Genomic DNA, 19155 nt, shown 5'->3' with positions numbered 1-19155 from the left:
AAGACACGAAGATGTGCAGAGAGTTTGTGATGATCAGAGCTGAAGGTGTCAGGTGATGTAAACATGATCACGTGACCTCTGCAGCAGAGGTAACAGGTCACTTCCTGTGTGTGTCTGCCCCCCCCCGGCTGCTCCACCTCTCACCTGAACCATGAGGAGGATCTGATGCTGTGTTGTTCAGCTGTGAAACACAAACTCTGGAGATGATTCTCTGGATTCCATCTGGAGCTCGGGTCTGAAAACTGCTCTGAGCTCTGAGCTCTGGTCTCTTTCACTGAAGCTGGAGGATACTTGTGACGACCTCAGTGAGTCTCAGGTTTCTGTCAGAACGTCTTTAACTCGTTTGACGGCTGAATAAAGGAGATAAATGAGAGGAATCAAAGTTCAGTCTCCAGGTTCAAGTCCAACTCGCTGCTCACACGACCTTTAACACAGACACTGGAACTTCAAACGGATCTTTCCAGCTGTTTGCACACGTCACAGAATCACATGTTAATGACAGTTAAAGTTTAGTTTGAACATTTGAATACATTTTTGTTTGCCTTCTTCTTTTGTCTCAGATTTGTTTGATGACCTGATGGAAGTGGCTGCAGAAACATCTCAAGAATAACAAGACCACGTCCTGACTTCTGAGAAAAGCCTGAATCAGAAGGACGTTCACCTGCAGCCGCATTTCAGATCCGTCTGTGAACCCGTCTGAAGCCTGACGTCACACATCCCAAAGGAAACACAGCACGCGTCTGTTAGCGCCTCCTGGAGGTCATTTCAATCTCTTTAGATGAAAACTGTTCTAATATGGTTTTCTGTTCATTTCTCAGTGAGAACAGGAAGTACTTTGGGGAAGAGAACGTTCTCACTGATGCAGAAGGATTTTTAATGTCTGGTTAACATCTGCAGTTTCATTTAGTTTCCTCAGATTCTGATTCTCTTTCCTTACAATCGAACATTTTCAGCACAAATGTCAAGTTTAAGTTAAAAATTGTATGTTTGCTAAATATTCAGTAACACCTTTTTCCAGGGACCAAAACAAAACGGAAGGTCGGAGGTCAATGAAGTAATTTAAAATGTTCTGTTGTTTTTAACTGTGGTTTAAAATAAATGACAATTCCATTTAAAGCTGTTTGACTTAATATGTATAAGATATGTGTCCAAATTAAACTTTGTTTACCATCAATCACAATTTTGATATTTATTTTCATTTCATATAAGAAAAACAAACAATATTTATTTATTTGTTATATTTGAAAGACATTTAAATAGAAGTGTTAGTTAGCTGGATATGCTGAAATTAGCATATCAATTAAAACACATTCATTACACTCTGTGACATTTGGTTTTGGAAAATCTAAAAAGAGGAAATCGTTCTCAAGGCTCCTCCGTCCTCCGGCTGCGGTGATCAGCCCGTCCACCGGGGAACTGCAGGTCCAGCAGAGTGAGGTCCTGCCTGAGGGGGGCGCTGTTCTCATCGCACAGGAAGTGGCTCCGGACCGTGATGGTGAAGGTTTCCTTTGGGAGGGAGACGAGGGTGAGGATCCGGTCTGCTGCCACCTGGATGTGCTTCACCTCTGAGCCTGGAGCTGAGACACAGACAACACATCTGTCTGTGATGGTGGTCTGTGCTGAGCAGAGAAGTGTCTCAGAACCAGCACCACCAGCACCACGTGAAGAGGTTACAGGAGTGACCACGGAACACAGGAGTGTGACATGAGGTCGAGGAAAGATGTGAAGGAGAGGCCGTAAGGAGTTAGGAAAGGAATTAGGAAAGGACAACCATTGTGAAATCTGACTCCGCTTATGCTCGGCATTTTAAAATAAACAACAACTTTATACTAAGAGGAAATACGCACAAATGTTGATATAATAAAGTTTCCTGTCCAGAATAAAATGACATGTCCTGAGAAAAGATGTTTTCAGTTTATACAGAAGAAACATTTAATATCAGTTACTCACAGAAATAACGATAAATTTGATTGAAAATTTAAATAAAAGGATTTTATAATGAGGATTATACGAGGAAAAAAACTTATTTAAGAGGAGAAACAAATGATTGGGTCCATTCTACAGTCAGAGGATTAACATTAATATTTAGTGTGTGATGATGACGTGAACTATAAATTATTTTTGTTTGTAAGAAGGAATCAAACGATAGTGTTATGATTCAAATCATGCGTGTGTGTGTCCAGGTGAAACTACGAGGTTGTGTTGTTTTAAATGTTGCTGCTGCCACGAATTGTGGGATTTTATTTTCCTCTTCTATTCATAACGGATGGTCCGATGTTTCCTACAGGACATAAGTTAGGAAGCATGGAAGCTCCTTTCCTTGTCCTTTAGTGAATTTGCTGAAGTACTTCAGGTCTTTAGGAATGTTCCTGTCTGAACGCACCCACTTCTCACCTGAGCTCCTGAGCAGTTTATCAGGTGGAGCCCTGAGGATCTTCTCCAGAGGAACAGGAGGAACCTGAACACACGCCTGGCTGTAGCCCCGCCCACTCACAGCCAGCACACCTGGCCTGAAACACACCCAAAGGTTTCCATGGGTTAACTGTAGCTCCGCCCACCAGCAAAGATCAAACCCCGTGATTGGATGATCCTTTACTCTCAAGTTAATTGACAGGTTTATTTATAAATATTTATATAATCCATGCTGGGATTCAACGGTAACTACTTAATTTAAGATATTCATGTCTTGCATCTAAACACATTTCATCTTCTCCTCTAATCAAAGAATAAAAGATAACATTTTATAATTATATTCACACAGCGTATAAAAAAACTAGAAATAAAGTAAAGAACAACACAATACTGTCAATATAAGAAACAACTAATATTGTGCAATCTAATTAAAAAGTCTCACATAAATAAACTTAAATGCTCCATTGGACTGCATTGTATTAGAGCTCCAAGGATTAGTTGAATCATCTGCATTTTGTTTTGATTATCAATAAATCAGATCAGTAATTCTTACGAGTCTAAAACGGAAATGAAACTGTAAAGTTTGAAACGGAATAAAACCAACGTAATTCATCAGATTGAGACTCAAAATGAAAATTATCAAAGTCAGATTATAACACTATTTATGTCCTTTTAAACAGGTATGTGTTTTCCAATGGGATCGATATCAAACTACATCATGATGACATCATGATGACATCATGATGACATCATGTGTACCTGTAGAAGCGGCGCACGGCCGTGTGGGGCAGGCAGGGGTAACACGGGCTGTAGATGCCGTTAGCGTCGGTCCCGAGCTCGGCGGAGCAGCGACCACAGCCAGCGTACGTGACGTCTCCGCTCAGCGCCTCCAGGACAACGTCCACCGGCGTGGAGCCGTCCAGGACCGGCCCAGGTGCATTCTGGGAGGAAGGCGCCTCCTGGAAGTGGAAGGCCGTGACGTGGACTCTGAGCTCCACGTCACCTGGTGGAGACAAAATGAAACCTGAATGTGATGAAATGTAAAACACTTGTGATGCCAGAGAAATCATTTATAAATATTGTAATTAGAACGTCATCATCATTATAAAGGAAGTGATGCGTTCAACGAGCACAAAGTGGTTCCTCACTTCCTGTGTGAAAAGAAACTTAACAGGTCAAAACCAAATCCAATACCACGATGTTCTGCATCCAGTACAATCCCCTTCACATCAGATCCCAGACCACTTCTCTTCAGGGTCTGCAGGGAGGGAACATCCTCCACAGTCAAGATTCTTCAGTAGTTGACTCACACTGTAACTTACTGTGAAGTCCATTCAGGTGATTTCTATGTTATTTCACATCTCTGTGAACCTCACCACTGTACTTCTGAGACAGCAGCGTCTCCAGGTCCAGCTCCACACTGCAGCTGCTTCCGGCCTGGTGTCTTCGAGCCGTGAGGAAGTGGTGCGCCCGCCGGTCCGCGGGGTCCAGGGGCCGGACCGAGCTCCAGGGGGTGGAGTGCAGCTCGGGGAGGTCAGAGGTCAAACCCTCCCTCACCAGGAGGATGTGGAAATCCCACACGACCGCTAAGATAGACACGTGTTTACTTTGTGTGAGCTGTCCCTTAAAGATTAGTGTGTGTGTCCAGTGTGTGTCCAGTGTGTGTCCTGTGTGTGTGTACCTCTGTCTCTGTTGAAGCCCGGCAGCCAGCCCATAGCAGCTCCCCACAGCAGCAGCGTCCCCTGGTGGCCGTCCGGCTGCTCCACAGTCAGAACAGCTTTGGACTGAGCTGCTGACCTCCAGCAGGACTCCGCCTCACTCCGCCACTCTGACACACACACAAACACACACACGCCACAAAATCAGTAATATCTGGACAACACACACTTTGGTCTCAGGTAGAGGGAACCCCCCCACAGACTCACCTGAGCTGATGTGTGTGTGTGTGACTCGCAGCAGGGCGTGGACCAGCGTGTTGACCCTCAGTGACCTCAGGGTGGTGTAGGGGAGACGGGTCAGGTCCTGAGGGGGGGGGCGAGGCAGAGACAGCAGCAGAGGGCGGTGCTCTTGAAGGTGTCCCCACAGAGCGCCGAGAGAGAGAGCATCAACCAGCTGCAGAGCTGGAGGGGGGGGGGGGGGGGGGGTGATGAGGGCTGAAGGATGAGCAGCTAACGACGCTTCAGCTAAGGAGACTGCTGATTGGCTGCAGGGGGGTTGAGTCATACCTGGGGGCGAGGTGGAGGCGGTGACGTGTCCGAGGTTCAGCAGCTTACTGCAGAAGGTGGACTGCAGCACCGTCTCTCCTCTCCACCTGTCTTCATTCACCTGGAGTCCTGAGACAAACTCACAATTAATGAGGACGTCTGTGTCTGTCCACCACCAGAGAGACACGCCCACTGGAAAGGTTCAGAGTAAACAGGTCCGCTGTGTTTCTCTACCTGTGATGAGCAGAACGTCTCCAGGACTCACAGTCAGAGCCCAGAAGGCCGCCCGGCGCCACAGCACCACCTTCATCTCAATGCCTGACTGGTCGGTCACCACGATGGACGCCAGAGGGACGGAGGAACCCGCCGCCGGCCCCGACTTCACCTTCAAGACCAAGTCCCAGAGAAGATCAGCTGTGAATCCTCCACTGCTCATAAATAACCATGAAGATCTGAAGTGTGTCTGTTTTGTGATGGAGTGTTGTAACCTCTCACCTTGACCTCCTTCAGGTGACAGGGATGAACCACGGCCACCAGGACCGAGTACCGCACCCCCGGTCTGTGACACCGGACCAGGGGCGTTGTGGGACCGTGGTGCCCGGCTGTGGTGCGGCTCGATGCCGGCTCCGTCCCGGTGTCTTCAGAGAGTCGAGCTGTCTTGACTCTGGGGGACTTGACAGGGGACACAGCGTCCTGGGAGCAGAGCAGGCCGTCTGCTGTGACCTGGAGGACCACGCCCCCCTCCTCCACTTCTGGAGATGAGCAGATTTGACTGAAGAGCTCAGCAGAGGCTCCAGGCGACGATGGCGCGGGGCTGAAGAGCTCCGGAGTGCTGGAGGACACGGACGCTGGCATCTGGGCGTGTTGTGGGGGGGTTTGAGGGGCAGGGCTGCTTGCTGATTGGGTGCTCCGCCTGCCTCTCAGGATTAGAGCCTGACTCAGCGTCCAGGTGCTGAGGTACTGAGTGCTGGTGCACAGCGGCTGGTGTGTACATTGATGTGGAGGGTCAGGCTCTCGTGGAACAGGCTGAGCTGCAGGGAAGCAGACGTCCAGATACTCAAGAACTGAAGCCGAGCATCCATCTTCCTTTTCAAGACCTGATTCATCATCTGGGCTCACACATGTAGCTGCGTGATCATCGGAGCTCAGTTTCCTCTGGTCCGTGTTAAAGTGGCAGCTTGTTCGTGCTCGTCCTCCCGATGTCTCTTTGGTCCGATCCGCTTCAGTCGAGTCTTGGTCCTGATCAGCGTTTGTTCGATCCTCTGGGACTCGTGAAGTCTGCGTTAATCGATCAGCATCTACATCGTCCCTGCTGCTTCCTGCTGGGAGTGAAAGTATAAAAACAGGAAGATCAGCTCGAAATACACAGAAGAAAGTGTTAATATAAAATGTTGTTGATATGTTCTCAACTACATATCTACTGGTTCTTCTCTTCTTGACGGGTCCCTGAGCGTCTCACCTGTTACAGGCCTGAGACCTCTGTCTGTCCAGGTGAGCTCCAGGTGTCTCCACCCAGCAGGGGGCCGATCCCCAGGCTCGTCCCCAGATTCAGAAACAGAGGCCGGGTCAGAAGAGGGGGGGGGGGGGAGCCCCCAGGAAGACGTGGATCTTTGACCGCTCACACATGCTGAGAAGATACATGTTTATTCACATTTATTAAGTTTGTTATGTGAACAGTTTTCACTTCATTGATTTGTGTCATAAAGCGTGAAATACCCTGAGGCATACTTCAGATATCGGAACAAAAACACATTAACAAAACATCTACAGACAGCACCCCCCCCCCCCCCCCCACACACACACACAGTCACACCCACTGGTCTGGTTGGTTCACATGATTCACGGCTCAGGTTAGAACAGAGCCAAGGACCTCAGCTGATGTTGAATATAAAAAAACAAGGAACAATAACCCGGCTCAACCGGCTGAGCAGGTCGGCTCAGACTCGTGAGATCTTATCCTCACACCGACAGGACACTGCTGGTGTTTTTTTTTAGATATATTATCATCGTCATCAGCAGAATATTTTCTTGATGATTTCATCATAACCAGAACGTTGGGAAAGATTCACCAAACTGATCAGAAACATGAACTTTAACGACTTAGATCTGTTTGTTTGTTCCACGTCCCATCTCCTAACATGGAGGAGGATTTATGACCTATACTGCAGCCGGACACCAGGGGGCAGTCAGGTGACCTGCGCTATCCTCACCTGTCTTTCTGTGTTGTAGCAATAACTCATAAAAATAACGTTCACGAGACAACATGAGTTGATTCCACGAAGCATCGCAGTTTGGATGAACAGCAACATTAATTACTACAATACTAAGTCTTGTAAAATAAAAAATATGAACTCGTAAATTAAAATCATTTCACTTCTACAAAACCCCTTTATCGACACGTGCTTTTATTTTGCAAGATGGAACCGGAAGTGTAATGTGTTCCGCTGCTAGCAGGCTTGATGCTAACAAACTTTAAACAAATATGTAATGTGAAACTTTTCAACTCGTGAATGATTCAGAACTCACGCGTCCTTTCTACGTGTCACGTGCTCTGTGTTTCTCGCTCGGTCCGGTGCGCGGTGCTAGCTACGTTATGCTAAGCTAGTGTGTAGCTAACACGCAGCGCGTTATTTCCGTTCACTGCTCTCGTGCCACTTCGTGCGGGGTTATTTTGCGGAGCTCACGCGCACGGCGGCCACGCACGGCCCGGTGCAACAGGAAGAGGCTGCGGGAGGAGGAGTCGCAGCTGCGGGACAACTTTCCCGGCTCCATTTCCTCGTCTGCTCCCGCACAGTCGTGCTGTGATCCCGCAGCTCGTTCACCGTCACCGGGGTCCAGAGCTCCACCAGCCGCCACCATGTACCGGTACTTCGGAGAGTTACTCACCCGGGGAGCGGGCCTGGCCTCCGGCTGCAGCGCCTCCGAGTCCGCGCTCCCCGCGGCGGCGGCGGCTCTGCTGCGGCACCGCGGCTACAGCCAGGGCGTGGACCGGGACGACGACCCCAACTTCTTCACCATGGTGGAGGGCTTCTTCGACCGGGGAGCCGCTATCGTGGAGGACCAGCTGGTGGCGGACCTGAAGACCCGGGACAGCCCCGAGCAGAAGAGGAAGACGGTCCGCGGGATCCTGGGGGTCATCAAGCCGTGTAACCACGTCCTGAGCGTCTGCTTCCCCATCAAGAGGGACAGCGGCGAGTGGGAGGTGATCGAGGCGTACCGGGCCCAGCACAGCCAGCACCGGACCCCCTGCAAGGGAGGTGAGCCCCGGAAACACACACACACACACACACAGACACACACACCGGGCCCAGCACAGCCAGCACCGGACCCCCTGCAAGGGAGGTGAGCCCCGGGACACACACACACACCGGGCCCAGCACAGCCAGCACCGGACCCCCTGCAAGGGAGGTGAGCCCCGGACACACACACACACACACACACACCGGGCCCAGCACAGCCAGCACCGGACCCCCTGCAAGGGAGGTGAGCCCCGGACACACACACAGACACACACCGGGCCCAGCACAGCCAGCACCGGACCCCCTGCAAGGGAGGTGAGCCCCGGAAACACACACACACAGACACACACACACACACACACACAGACACACACCGGGCCCAGCACAGCCAGCACCGGACCCCCTGCAAGGGAGGTGAGCCCCGGAAACACACACACACACACACACACACACACACACACACACACACAGACACACACCGGGCCCAGCACAGCCAGCACCGGACCCCCTGCAAGGGAGGTGAGCCCCGGAAACACACACACACACACACACACAGACACACACCGGGCCCAGCACAGCCAGCACCGGACCCCCTGCAAGGGAGGTGAGCCCCGGACACACACACACACACACAGACACACACAAACACCGGGCCCAGCACAGCCAGCACCGGACCCCCTGCAAGGGAGGTGAGCCCCGGAAACACACACACACACACACACACACACACACACACACACAGACACACACCGGGCCCAGCACAGCCAGCACCGGACCCCCTGCAAGGGAGGTGAGCCCCGGACACACACACACACACACAGACACACACACAGACACACACCGGGCCCAGCACAGCCAGCACCGGACCCCCTGCAAGGGAGGTGAGCCCCGGAAACACACACACACACACACACACACACACACACACACACACACACACACACCGGGCCCAGCAGCACCGGGACCCCACTGGGACTCACACTGCACATTGTAACATTAGAACTCTGCATGGCTTTATAACTTCATAGAGTACAACACAACACTTCACTATTACGGTTTATTATCACATTGTAGACTTTGTATCATAGAACATTATCACAACAGGAGATAGAAAGCATATGACCGGAATATTTAGATCATTTATACAAACATGCTCAATGTTAATACAAGAGAAGGCACGCCCGCACCCACACACACCCACACACACCTACACACACACCCACACACACACTGATTCTCTGAGGCCACTTCCAGCTGAACTACTCAGACTTGTGTGTTTCACTGTGTTGCTCCTCGTGTTCTCAGCTCAAGCCTCTGATAAGAAAGAAAAGAAACCAGAGTCAGTTTCTGTCTGAACCTTCAACACAGCAGCACTGACAGCTGGTGCAGACTCAGACCTCAGAGCTGCTGACGGAGGCTCATGTAAACAGGAGAGAGACCTTACTCCACCTCTAAGTTACACATGTTACGTTGATGCTACTCACACATGACTTAAAAAAAGTTCATTAAGTAAAAGTTGAAAGAGCAGACGTGCAGGTGAGATTCCATGTATTCACAATGATCTGTTAAAGTTCAGTTCAGTTGTGTTCAAGATGTGAACACCTTCAGAACGACAGAATAAATGGTTTGACAGGTTTCTGAAGTAGAGAATCCAGTGGCTGCTGATCTCAAGTCAGCACACGTGGCCATTAACACAAGAATCTGAATAAGACTCTGACACGTATCATGTTCTGATTCATGTCACCTGAACAGGATCTCAGAATAATCAGATTAAGACATCGTCTCATTATGTGGACATGTTAACGTCTTCATTATGACGTCCTGTCCGTGTCCCCACAGCCCGGACACAAGACAGCTTCCATCCGGGGACATCACATGACCTGGGTTTGAACCAGATGGGGAAATAACGAGGAGTTGAAACTTTTTATGGAATTATAAAAGAAAACATTCATAATGGTAAATTAATGTTTCAAAACTCCTGCAGGAACATGATGTAGAGAGAGTAATGGGGGGGGGGGTGTGTGTGTGTAACACAGCGTATTACGTAATACACCTGGTTCAGGAGGTGGAGAAGTTCCCTCCTCTGACAGGAATGTTGACAGTCAGGTCGGTGTGTGTTTGTCTTGTCTGTGAATCTGAAGGTTGATATGAGACCTGGTGGAGGAGGTGACGGGTGGAGGAGGTGACGGGGGGAGGAGGTGACGGGTGGAGGAGGTGACGGGGGGAGGAGGTGACGGTTGGAGGAGGTGACGGGTGGAGGAGGTGACGGGTGGAGGAGGTGACGGGGGGAGGAGGTGACGGGTGGAGGAGGTGACGGGGGGAGGAGGTGACGGTTGTGGTTGTGATGAATCATTCAGACAAAGTAAACTAGATCAAGTCCAGTGTGTTGGAATGTGAGACGGTTTGTACGGTTCCTTTAGGAGCTGACTCCACCCAGACTCCACCCAGACGGACTCACTGCAGCGTCTCTTCTCACGTCTCTGTCCTCGTCCTCGTCCTCGTCCTCTTTACACTTTCTTCCTCTTCATTGTCCCGATGCTTTCTACTGATTTCTACTTTCTCTTCTCATATTTAAGAAGGTGAAGCTTCATCTATTTGCTCCATTCAAAAAGAAAGACTACTACCCCCCCACCTGACAACACGCCCCGTCTACCAACCAATCAGATTCAAGCATAGGTAGACTCCGCCCACGTAGATGATGATGACAGGACGTCAGATAAACTTCTTCAGTCTCTAAACTACAACGTGAAACCAGAACTAACAGATCAAAGGAAACATGGAACAAACAAACAAACAAACACATGAAGCTTCAGAGGAAACGTGTTTCAAAGCAGAAGCATAAGTTTGTTGTTGTGTGTTTCAGGTATTCGTTACAGTAATGACGTGTCTATAGACGAGGTGAAAGCTCTGGCCTCGCTGATGACGTACAAATGTGCTGTGGTTGGTGAGTACACACACACACACACACACACACACACACACACACACACACACACACACACACACACACACACACACACCCCTCTCTGTGTTGTTGATGTGTTTGTTCTGTTCTTGAATTAAGTGTATTTGTTCCAGATGTTCCGTTTGGTGGAGCCAAAGCCGGAGTGAAGATCAACCCAAAGAATTATTCTGTGAGTTCAGACACCATCTCTTTCTCCTCTGCTCTCTCACTTCACTCGTCCAGCATGTCGGACCAGGATCCAGAGGAGCTCGGACTCGATGGATGTGAACAGATTAAAGACGGAGGAGAAACAGACGATGCTCAGCAGGAACCATGTTGTTTAAATCAACGTTAGAACCAAGGAGTCTTCTTCACATGAATTAACGAGCAGGAAGTGGTCACATGTTTCTGACACAGTGGAGAGACAGCGTTCAATCACACAGGAAGCTGTCACATCAGCAGGAAGTAGATATTGTGGATTAAACATCTGAATGTGTTGATTAGTGTTAAAGACGAGCAGCTCTTTAAAATGTCAAAACAAAAATCAGAAATCAAACAGTTTGGAAACGACTGTAATGATTTATAATATTATATCCTCGGATGATTCATTGTTAATATTACATATTAATATTATTCAGAAACTTTCAATTAAAAGCTTGATGGGAACATCTGCTGGTCAAAGTTAGGTAAAGCACTGTGTGCTATAGAAATATGTTCAATTACAGTCTGACCCCTGTGGATGTGTGGAGCCTAAACCCAATAAAGATATTGGGAGTAATATATCTAAAATATTATAACAGCTGATATACATATATCATCAAAGTCATAAGAGAAAGAAATGTTATTGAGGTTTGATGTTTTACAGTTTAACCATAAACTGTTATAATAATAATTTAACACTCAACAACCAAATATATAGAATTTGAATTAAGACAACGAACAAAGTTTTTATATTTCTACATGGTTTATTCTCCTCATATCAGTAAGTGATTAAATGTCAGTTTGTGCTGAAACTAGAAGGAACTTTAACAAAACTCTTAGTTTGACTCCGGTCATCATGTTGTCGGACACACAACCACGATGTGTGCCTGTCAAACATTTACACCTGAAAACATGACAACACAACGTTCAGGTTCACACACAAAGTCACACACACACACACACGCGGTATTTGCTGAGCCACCAGTATTCACTTTCTCTCTCTCCAACATGATGTCTCAATACATTTCTCTCTCTCTCACTCACTCACTCACTCACTCAATCTCTGGTTGAATTCTGGGTAAATGTTTGCTCGACCTTTGCTCCGAGTCCTGCTGACCTCTGACCTTTAACCTCTGACCTTCTCACGTGAAGAAGTTCCCGGAAGTAGATTCAGTTTAATCGGATGTCAGGTGTCACTCAAACAGAGTCTGTGATGTCATCTGTCTTTGTGCTTCAGGACAATGAGCTGGAGAAGATCACCAGGAGGTTCACCATCGAACTCGCCAAGAAAGGTTTCATCGGTGAGTGAAGGACAGATACAAAAACTGTCATTTTTCTTTTTCTCTTTCTCCAGAGTTCATTTAGATTTTGTGCGATTCAGCAGTTTGTTGTGTTGGTGGTTGTTGTGCTGTGCAGGACCTGGTATCGATGTTCCTGCCCCAGACATGAGCACCGGGGAGAGGGAGATGTCCTGGATCGCAGACACCTACGCCACCACCATGGGCTACCTGGTGAGGCTCTGAGCCTCCACACATCATGTTAGTGTTGAGCATCAGACTCTAGATCAGCTGAGCTTGAAGTTTCCTCAGTGTCTCTCTGTTCCTCTTCCTCCTCCAGGACATCAACGCTCACGCCTGTGTCACCGGGAAGCCCATCAGCCAGGGAGGGATCCACGGCCGCATCTCGGCCACCGGCAGAGGCGTCTTCCACGGCATCGAGAAGCATCGAGAACTTCATCAACGAGGCGGCGTACATGAGCCAGCTGGGGATGTGCCCCGGCTTCCACGACAAGACCTTCGTCATCCAGGTACCCACCCTCCTCTTCATCCACGAACCGGTTTCAACAGGTCCTTGAGGGAGGGGTCAAAACTCTTTTTAAAAATGAACATATATTTGACAGTTTCAGCTTTTGAAATAATATACACAACATTTTATTTTCATCATTGATTGTTTTTTTTCCGGCCAACAGTCCTCGACCATTTTCCATTATAATAAATTTACAGTTATTTTAATATTGACGCATTCTTTGACATTTGGTTCGTTAATTCTCAAACTCACGGGTCCAGAGCTCAGATCTCAGATCTGATCTGTGGATCCTCCGATCAGAGTTAAAACATCGATGCTAACATGCTAACATGCTAACATGCTAACAGGCAGCAGGTATACAGATCAGTTAAACAGCCCTGAACTGTTCAGTGGACATGTTCCCATACTGACCTGGTGGTGGCGCTAGATGAGATCATGATCCACGTTGAGAGATTTCCTCTCCTCCTGTCTGATGTCAGTACTGCGGGTTGTCTGTGCCCTCTGCTCTGCCTGCAGGGCTTCGGCAACGTGGGGCTTCACTCCATGCGCTACCTCCATCGCTCCGGAGCCAAATGTGTCGGGGTCGCAGAAATGGACGGAAGCATCTGGAACCCCAACGGCATCGACCCCAAAGAGCTGGAGGACTACAAACTGGTCAGTAACACAACTACAAACTGGTCTGTAACACAACTTCAGACTGGTCTGTAACACAACTTCAGACTGGTCAGTAACACAACTACAAACTGGTCTGTAACACAACTTCAGACTGGTCTGTAACACAACTTCAGACTGGTCTGTAACACAACTACAAACTGGTCAGTAACACAACTTCAGACTGGTCTGTAACACAACTACAAACTGGTCAGTAACACAACTTCAGACTGGTCTGTAACACAACTACAAACTGGTCAGTAACACAACTTCAGACTGGTCTGTAACACAACTACAAACTGGTCTGTAACACAACTTCAGACTGGTCTGTAACACAACTACAAACTGGTCAGTAACACAACTTCAGACTGGTCTGTAACACAACTACAAACTGGTCAGTAACACAACTTCAGACTGGTCTGTAACACAACTTCAGACTGGTCTGTAACACAACTTCAAACTGGTCTGTAACACAACTTCAGACTGGTCAGTAACACAACTACAAACTGGTCAGTAACACAACTACAAACTGGTCTGTAACACAACTTCAGACTGGTCAGTAACACAACTACAAACTGGTCAGTAACACAACTACAAACTGGTCTGTAACACAACTACAGACTGGTCTGTAACACAACTACAAACTGGTCAGTAACACAACTTCAGACTGGTCAGTAACACAACTTCAGACTGGTCAGTAACACAACTTCAGACTGGTCTGTAACACAACTTCAGACTGGTCTGTAACACAACTTCAGACTGGTCAGTAACACAACTTCAGACTGGTCAGTAACACAACTACAAACTGGTCAGTAACACAACTACAAACTGGTCAGTAACACAACTACAAACTGGTCAGTAACACAACTACAAACTGGTCAGTAACACAACTTCAGACTGGTCTGTAACACAACTTCAGACTGGTCAGTAACACAACTACAAACTGGTCTGTAACACAACTTCAGACTGGTCAGTAACACAACTACAAACTGGTCTGTAACACAACTTCAGACTGGTCTGTAACACAACTTCAGACTGGTCAGTAACACAACTACAAACTGGTCTGTAACACAACTTCAGACTGGTCAGTAACACAACTACAGACTGGTCAGTAACACAACTACAAACTGGTCTGTAACACAACTTCAGACTGGTCTGTAACACAACTTCAGACTGGTCAGTAACACAACTACAAACTGGTCTGTAACACAACTTCAGACTGGTCAGTAACACAACTACAAACTGGTCTGTAACACAACTTCAGACTGGTCAGTAACACAACTACAGACTGGTCAGTAACACAACTACAGACTGGTCAGTAACACAACTACAAACTGGTCTGTAACACAACTACAAACTGGTCTGTAACACAACTTCAGACTGGTCTGTAACACAACTTCAGACTGGTCAGTAACACAACTACAAACTGGTCTGTAACACAACTTCAGACTGGTCAGTAACACAACTACAGACTGGTCTGTAACACAACTACAGACTGGTCTGTAACACAACTACAGACTGGTCTGTAACACAACTACAGACTGGTCTGTAACACAACTACAGACTGGTCAGTAACACAACTTCAGACTGGTCTGTAACACAACTACAAACTGGTCAGTAACACAACTACAAACTGGTCAGTAACACAACTTCAGACTGGTCTGTAACACAACTTCAGACTGGTCTGTAACACAACTGTAAACTGGTCTGTAACACAACTTCAGACTGGTCTGTAACACAACTACAAACTGGTCTGTAACACAACTACAAACTGGTCTGTAACACAACTGCAAACTGGTCTGTAACACAACTGCAAACTGGTCTGTAACACAACTGCAAACTGGTCTGTAACACAACTGCAAACTGGTCTGTAACACAACTGCAAACTGGTCTGTAACACAACCGCAAACTGGTCTGTAACACAACCGCAAACTGGTCTGTAACACAACCGCAAACTGGTCTGTAACACAACTACAAACTGGTCTGTAACACAACCACAAACTGGTCTGTAACACAACCTCAAACTGGTCTGTAACACAACTTCAAACTGGTTTGATCTCAGATCAATCCTGTTGTCGTTCACATGTTAAAGTCGTCGGTGATAATTCGTCGGTTCGATGTCGTGAAACCTTGTTTACGTTCGATCTCCAGGAAAACCGCACGATCGTGGGTTTCCCGAACTCGACGCCGTACGAAGGAAGTCTCCTGGAGGCCGAGTGCGACATCCTGATCCCGGCCGCCGGAGAGAAGCAGCTGACCAAGAGTAACGCACACAAGATCAAAGCCAAGGTGACACACACACACACACAATAATGTTGAATATGAAGATTTATTTCTGTGTAGTGATGTTTATCATCCAGCTGGTTCAGCTTCACATTATATCTCTTGTCGTGATTCAAGTGTTTTGATCTGATTGTGTTACGACATCTTATTATATAACGTTAGATCAAAGGCTTAGAGGCAGCAAGTCAGACTGACGGTTTGTGTTGAAAGTCAGAAGCACAAAGAAAACTCAGAATCCAAATTCAAAATTCAAGCGAACAGGAAACATGGAGGTCAAACAGAAGGAGGCGGAGCTACTGAACACCATCACAGAAACCACAAAGACAGGAAGGAAAGCTAATCAGGAAGGAAACTTCAAAATAAAACAGGAAATAAAGTCCAATCAAAAGTTCAAACAACAAGAGTCTTTTCAAGCGTCTGATTCTAACAAGATCATGTTGTTAATTTATTAAACTTTCTGTTGAGAAAGTTAAAGGAAGAACTAATTTAATAGAAGAACGTCTGAACTCAAAGAATCTGATGTTCTTCAGATCATCGCTGAGGGCGCCAACGGGCCGACCACGCCCGAGGCCGACTGCATCTTCCTGGAGAGGAACATCATGGTGATCCCGGTCAGTGAGTCTGTTGCAGTCAGTGGACCATCTGCATTCAGACCTTAAGAAGTCTAATAACCTCTGCTCGTCTCCTTGTCTCCTCTGCTCGTCTCCTTGTCTCCTCTGCTCGTCTCCTTGTCTCCTCTCACAGGACATGTATCTGAACGCCGGTGGTGTCACGGTGTCGTACTTCGAGTGGTTGAAGAATCTGAACCACGTCAGTTACGGTCGACTCACCTTCAAGTATGAGCGAGAGTCCAACTACCAACTGCTCAGTGAGTGAGATCCCACTTTGAAACCCAGTGTGGTGCGCACCGCCCCCTGGTGGCTCTCTGAAGCACTGACACTGTTTGTCTCTCCTCAGTGTCGGTTCAGGAGAGTTTAGAGAGAAAGTTTGGGAAACATGGAGGAGCCATCCCCATCGTGCCCACCTCCGAGTTCCAGAACAGGATCTCTGTGAGCACAGACACTCCTCCTCCTCCTCCTCCTCCTCCTCCTCCTCCTCCTTCATTCATGTCTGCTTCTCTTTCTACTCCATCTCCTCCTCCTCCTACTCCTCCTCCTCCTCCTACTCCTCCTCCTCCTCCTCCTCCTCCTCCTCCTTCATTCATGTCTGCTTCTCTTTCTACTCCATCTCCTCCTCCGTCTTCTCCTCCTATGGTGTTGTAACTGTGCTTTCTTTGCAGGGAGCATCTGAGAAGGACATTGTTCACTCAGGCCTGGCCTACACCATGGAGCGCTCTGCCAGGGTAACACACACCCCCACACAACAGCACACACACAACAACACAAACAGACACACGCACACAACTGCAAACACAACCCTACAATGTTTTATATTCCCTGTCTGTAACATTTCTCTTCTTATTCCTCATGTTTTTTCCCTCCTCTCCTCCCCTCTCTCCTTCTCCTCTCTCCTTCCCTTCTCTCCTTCCCCTCTCTCCTTCCCTCTCTCCTTCCCCTCTCTCCTTCCCCTCTCTCCTTCCCCTCTCTCCTTCCCCGCTCTCCTTCCCTGCTCTCCTTCCCCTCTCTCCTTCCCTGCTCTCCTTCCCCGCTCTCCTTCCCCTCTCTCCTTCCCCTCTCTCCTTCCCTGCTCTCCTTCCCCGCTCTCCTTCCCCGCTCTCCTTCCCCGCTCTCCTTCCCTCTCTCCTTCCCCTCTCTCCTTCCCCTCTCTCCTTCCCCTCTCTCCTTCCCTGCTCTCCTTCCCCTCTCTCCTTCCCTGCTCTCCTTCCCCTCTCTCCTTCCCCTCTCTCCTTCCCTTCTCTCCTTCCCTTCTCTCCTCTCATGCAGCAAATCATGAGAACAGCCAACAAGTACAACTTGGGTCTCGACCTGCGGACGGCGGCGTACGTCAACGCCATCGAGAAAGTCTTCCATGTTTACAGGGACGCCGGTCTCACCTTCACATAGACTCACCTCCATCCACCTGCACGTCTGTTACCTGTCTGTTACCTGTCTGTCACCTGTCTGTCACCTGTCTGTCACCTGTCTGTCACCTGTCTGTTACCTGTCTGTTACCTGTCTGTCCCCTGTCTGTCCCCTGTCTGTCCCCTGTCTGTCACCTGTCTGTCACCTGTCTGTCCCCTGTCTGTCACCTGTCTGTTACCTGTCTGTCCCCTGTCTGTCACCTGTCTGTCCCCTGTCTGTCCCCTGTCTGTCCCCTGTCTGTCCCCGGTCTTCAGAGCAGAGTTTACAGTTCCTTGTGGCGGCTGCAGTGTGATTGAAGACGCTGAATCTCTGCGTCTGTCTCTTTCTGCTCACAATCTTTTTCTCTCTCTCTCTAAACCGGAGAAACCTCAGGTCTTCAGCTTTAAAAGGGGCGTGTCCTCACTGTGCTGCTTAGTCAACCTGCATATAGAGATTTGAGGATACATAATTACTGTTATCTAAAATAAGCCTTAATACCACAGAGATGTGACACCATTTGCCTGAGATACACATTGAGGCCAAAAGTATGTGCACACCTTCATTTTATATATTTATGAAAATATTTCTATTGAATAAATAGTGGAATTTTTACTTACATTTACAATTTACGATAATTTTCTAAACATTTGTCGAAAGTGTTAGAATCGTCTTTAAGACGAGACGGTAGATAATCCTCGTCAAATCATTATCTGAAGCAAAAGTAATAGAATATCTTTCCTGATATTAACATGAACATCGGATAATCTCTAACAACTCACTCTGCAACTCGAGATTATCCTCTGATAACTAGGGATTATTGTTTTGGTAAATAATTTCAGGAAGAGGAATAAATATCCATGATGGCGTCGTTTAAAGCACAGACACAGGAATGATCCTGTTATTGATTTGAAATGTTACAGGAGCACAGTGTCAGTGTCCACATACTTTTGTCCAGTTGTGTACTCGCTGTTCTTTTTGTATCGTGCGACGCACACGTGCCTCAGGACCTCAGCTTTGATATCGACTTTATTAAAAGATCATTCCTGTGTTTTTATGGTTTCTGGTCTGTTTACAGTTAATCAACAGTTTACTCATCAATCAGCTGAGAGTGAATTTTAAATTAAAACCTCGTCGGACACTTTGCTGCTTTTTCTCTTTAAGTCGTGACATCGTTGGAGCTCATGCTAATGCTAATGCTAATGCTCCATAATATACCATGTGGTCAAGAAATTACCTTAACTATGCAAATCCCTGCTGGCTGTGCTGTGGCCCCCCCGAGTCCTCCAGGAGACACACACCACTCAACAGATGCACAAGTTCAACACTTTGTTTACTGTTGTATCCCCCCCCCCCCCCCCCCCCCCCCCCCTCTGGACCTTTGATGGTGATACGGGGCTAAAACTTTATTCTGTCAG

The 19155-nt window shown here is 47.8% G+C and overlaps 2 protein-coding genes across 2 annotated transcripts; one reads left to right on the top strand and one right to left on the bottom strand.

Moving 5' to 3' along the window:
• Positions 1-661: 661 nt before the first annotated feature.
• Positions 662-6242, bottom strand: shld2 (shieldin complex subunit 2). The gene is given in 11 exon segments (XM_053435617.1): positions 662-1577; positions 2395-2510; positions 3172-3415; positions 3789-3998; positions 4094-4240; positions 4338-4532; positions 4638-4745; positions 4851-5001; positions 5112-5938; positions 6076-6203; positions 6205-6242. Coding segments are annotated over 11 exon segments (2376 nt in total). The 3' UTR covers positions 662-1365.
• An 809-nt stretch (positions 6243-7051) lies between these two features.
• LOC128453015 (glutamate dehydrogenase, mitochondrial-like) lies at positions 7052-18878 on the top strand. Its single transcript, XM_053435606.1, is given in 14 exon segments — positions 7052-7873; positions 10719-10799; positions 10934-10989; positions 12238-12301; positions 12417-12511; positions 12618-12722; positions 12724-12807; positions 13323-13460; positions 15609-15746; positions 16271-16351; positions 16485-16608; positions 16698-16789; positions 17020-17082; positions 17624-18878. Coding segments are annotated over 14 exon segments (1641 nt in total). The 5' UTR covers positions 7052-7473; the 3' UTR covers positions 17744-18878.
• The last annotated feature ends 277 nt before the right edge of the window (positions 18879-19155 follow it).

This window comes from Pleuronectes platessa, chromosome 12, assembly GCF_947347685.1.
Source record: "Pleuronectes platessa chromosome 12, fPlePla1.1, whole genome shotgun sequence".
NCBI lineage: Eukaryota > Metazoa > Chordata > Actinopteri > Pleuronectiformes > Pleuronectidae > Pleuronectes > Pleuronectes platessa.
This window is presented reverse-complemented; position numbering and strand designations above follow the sequence as displayed.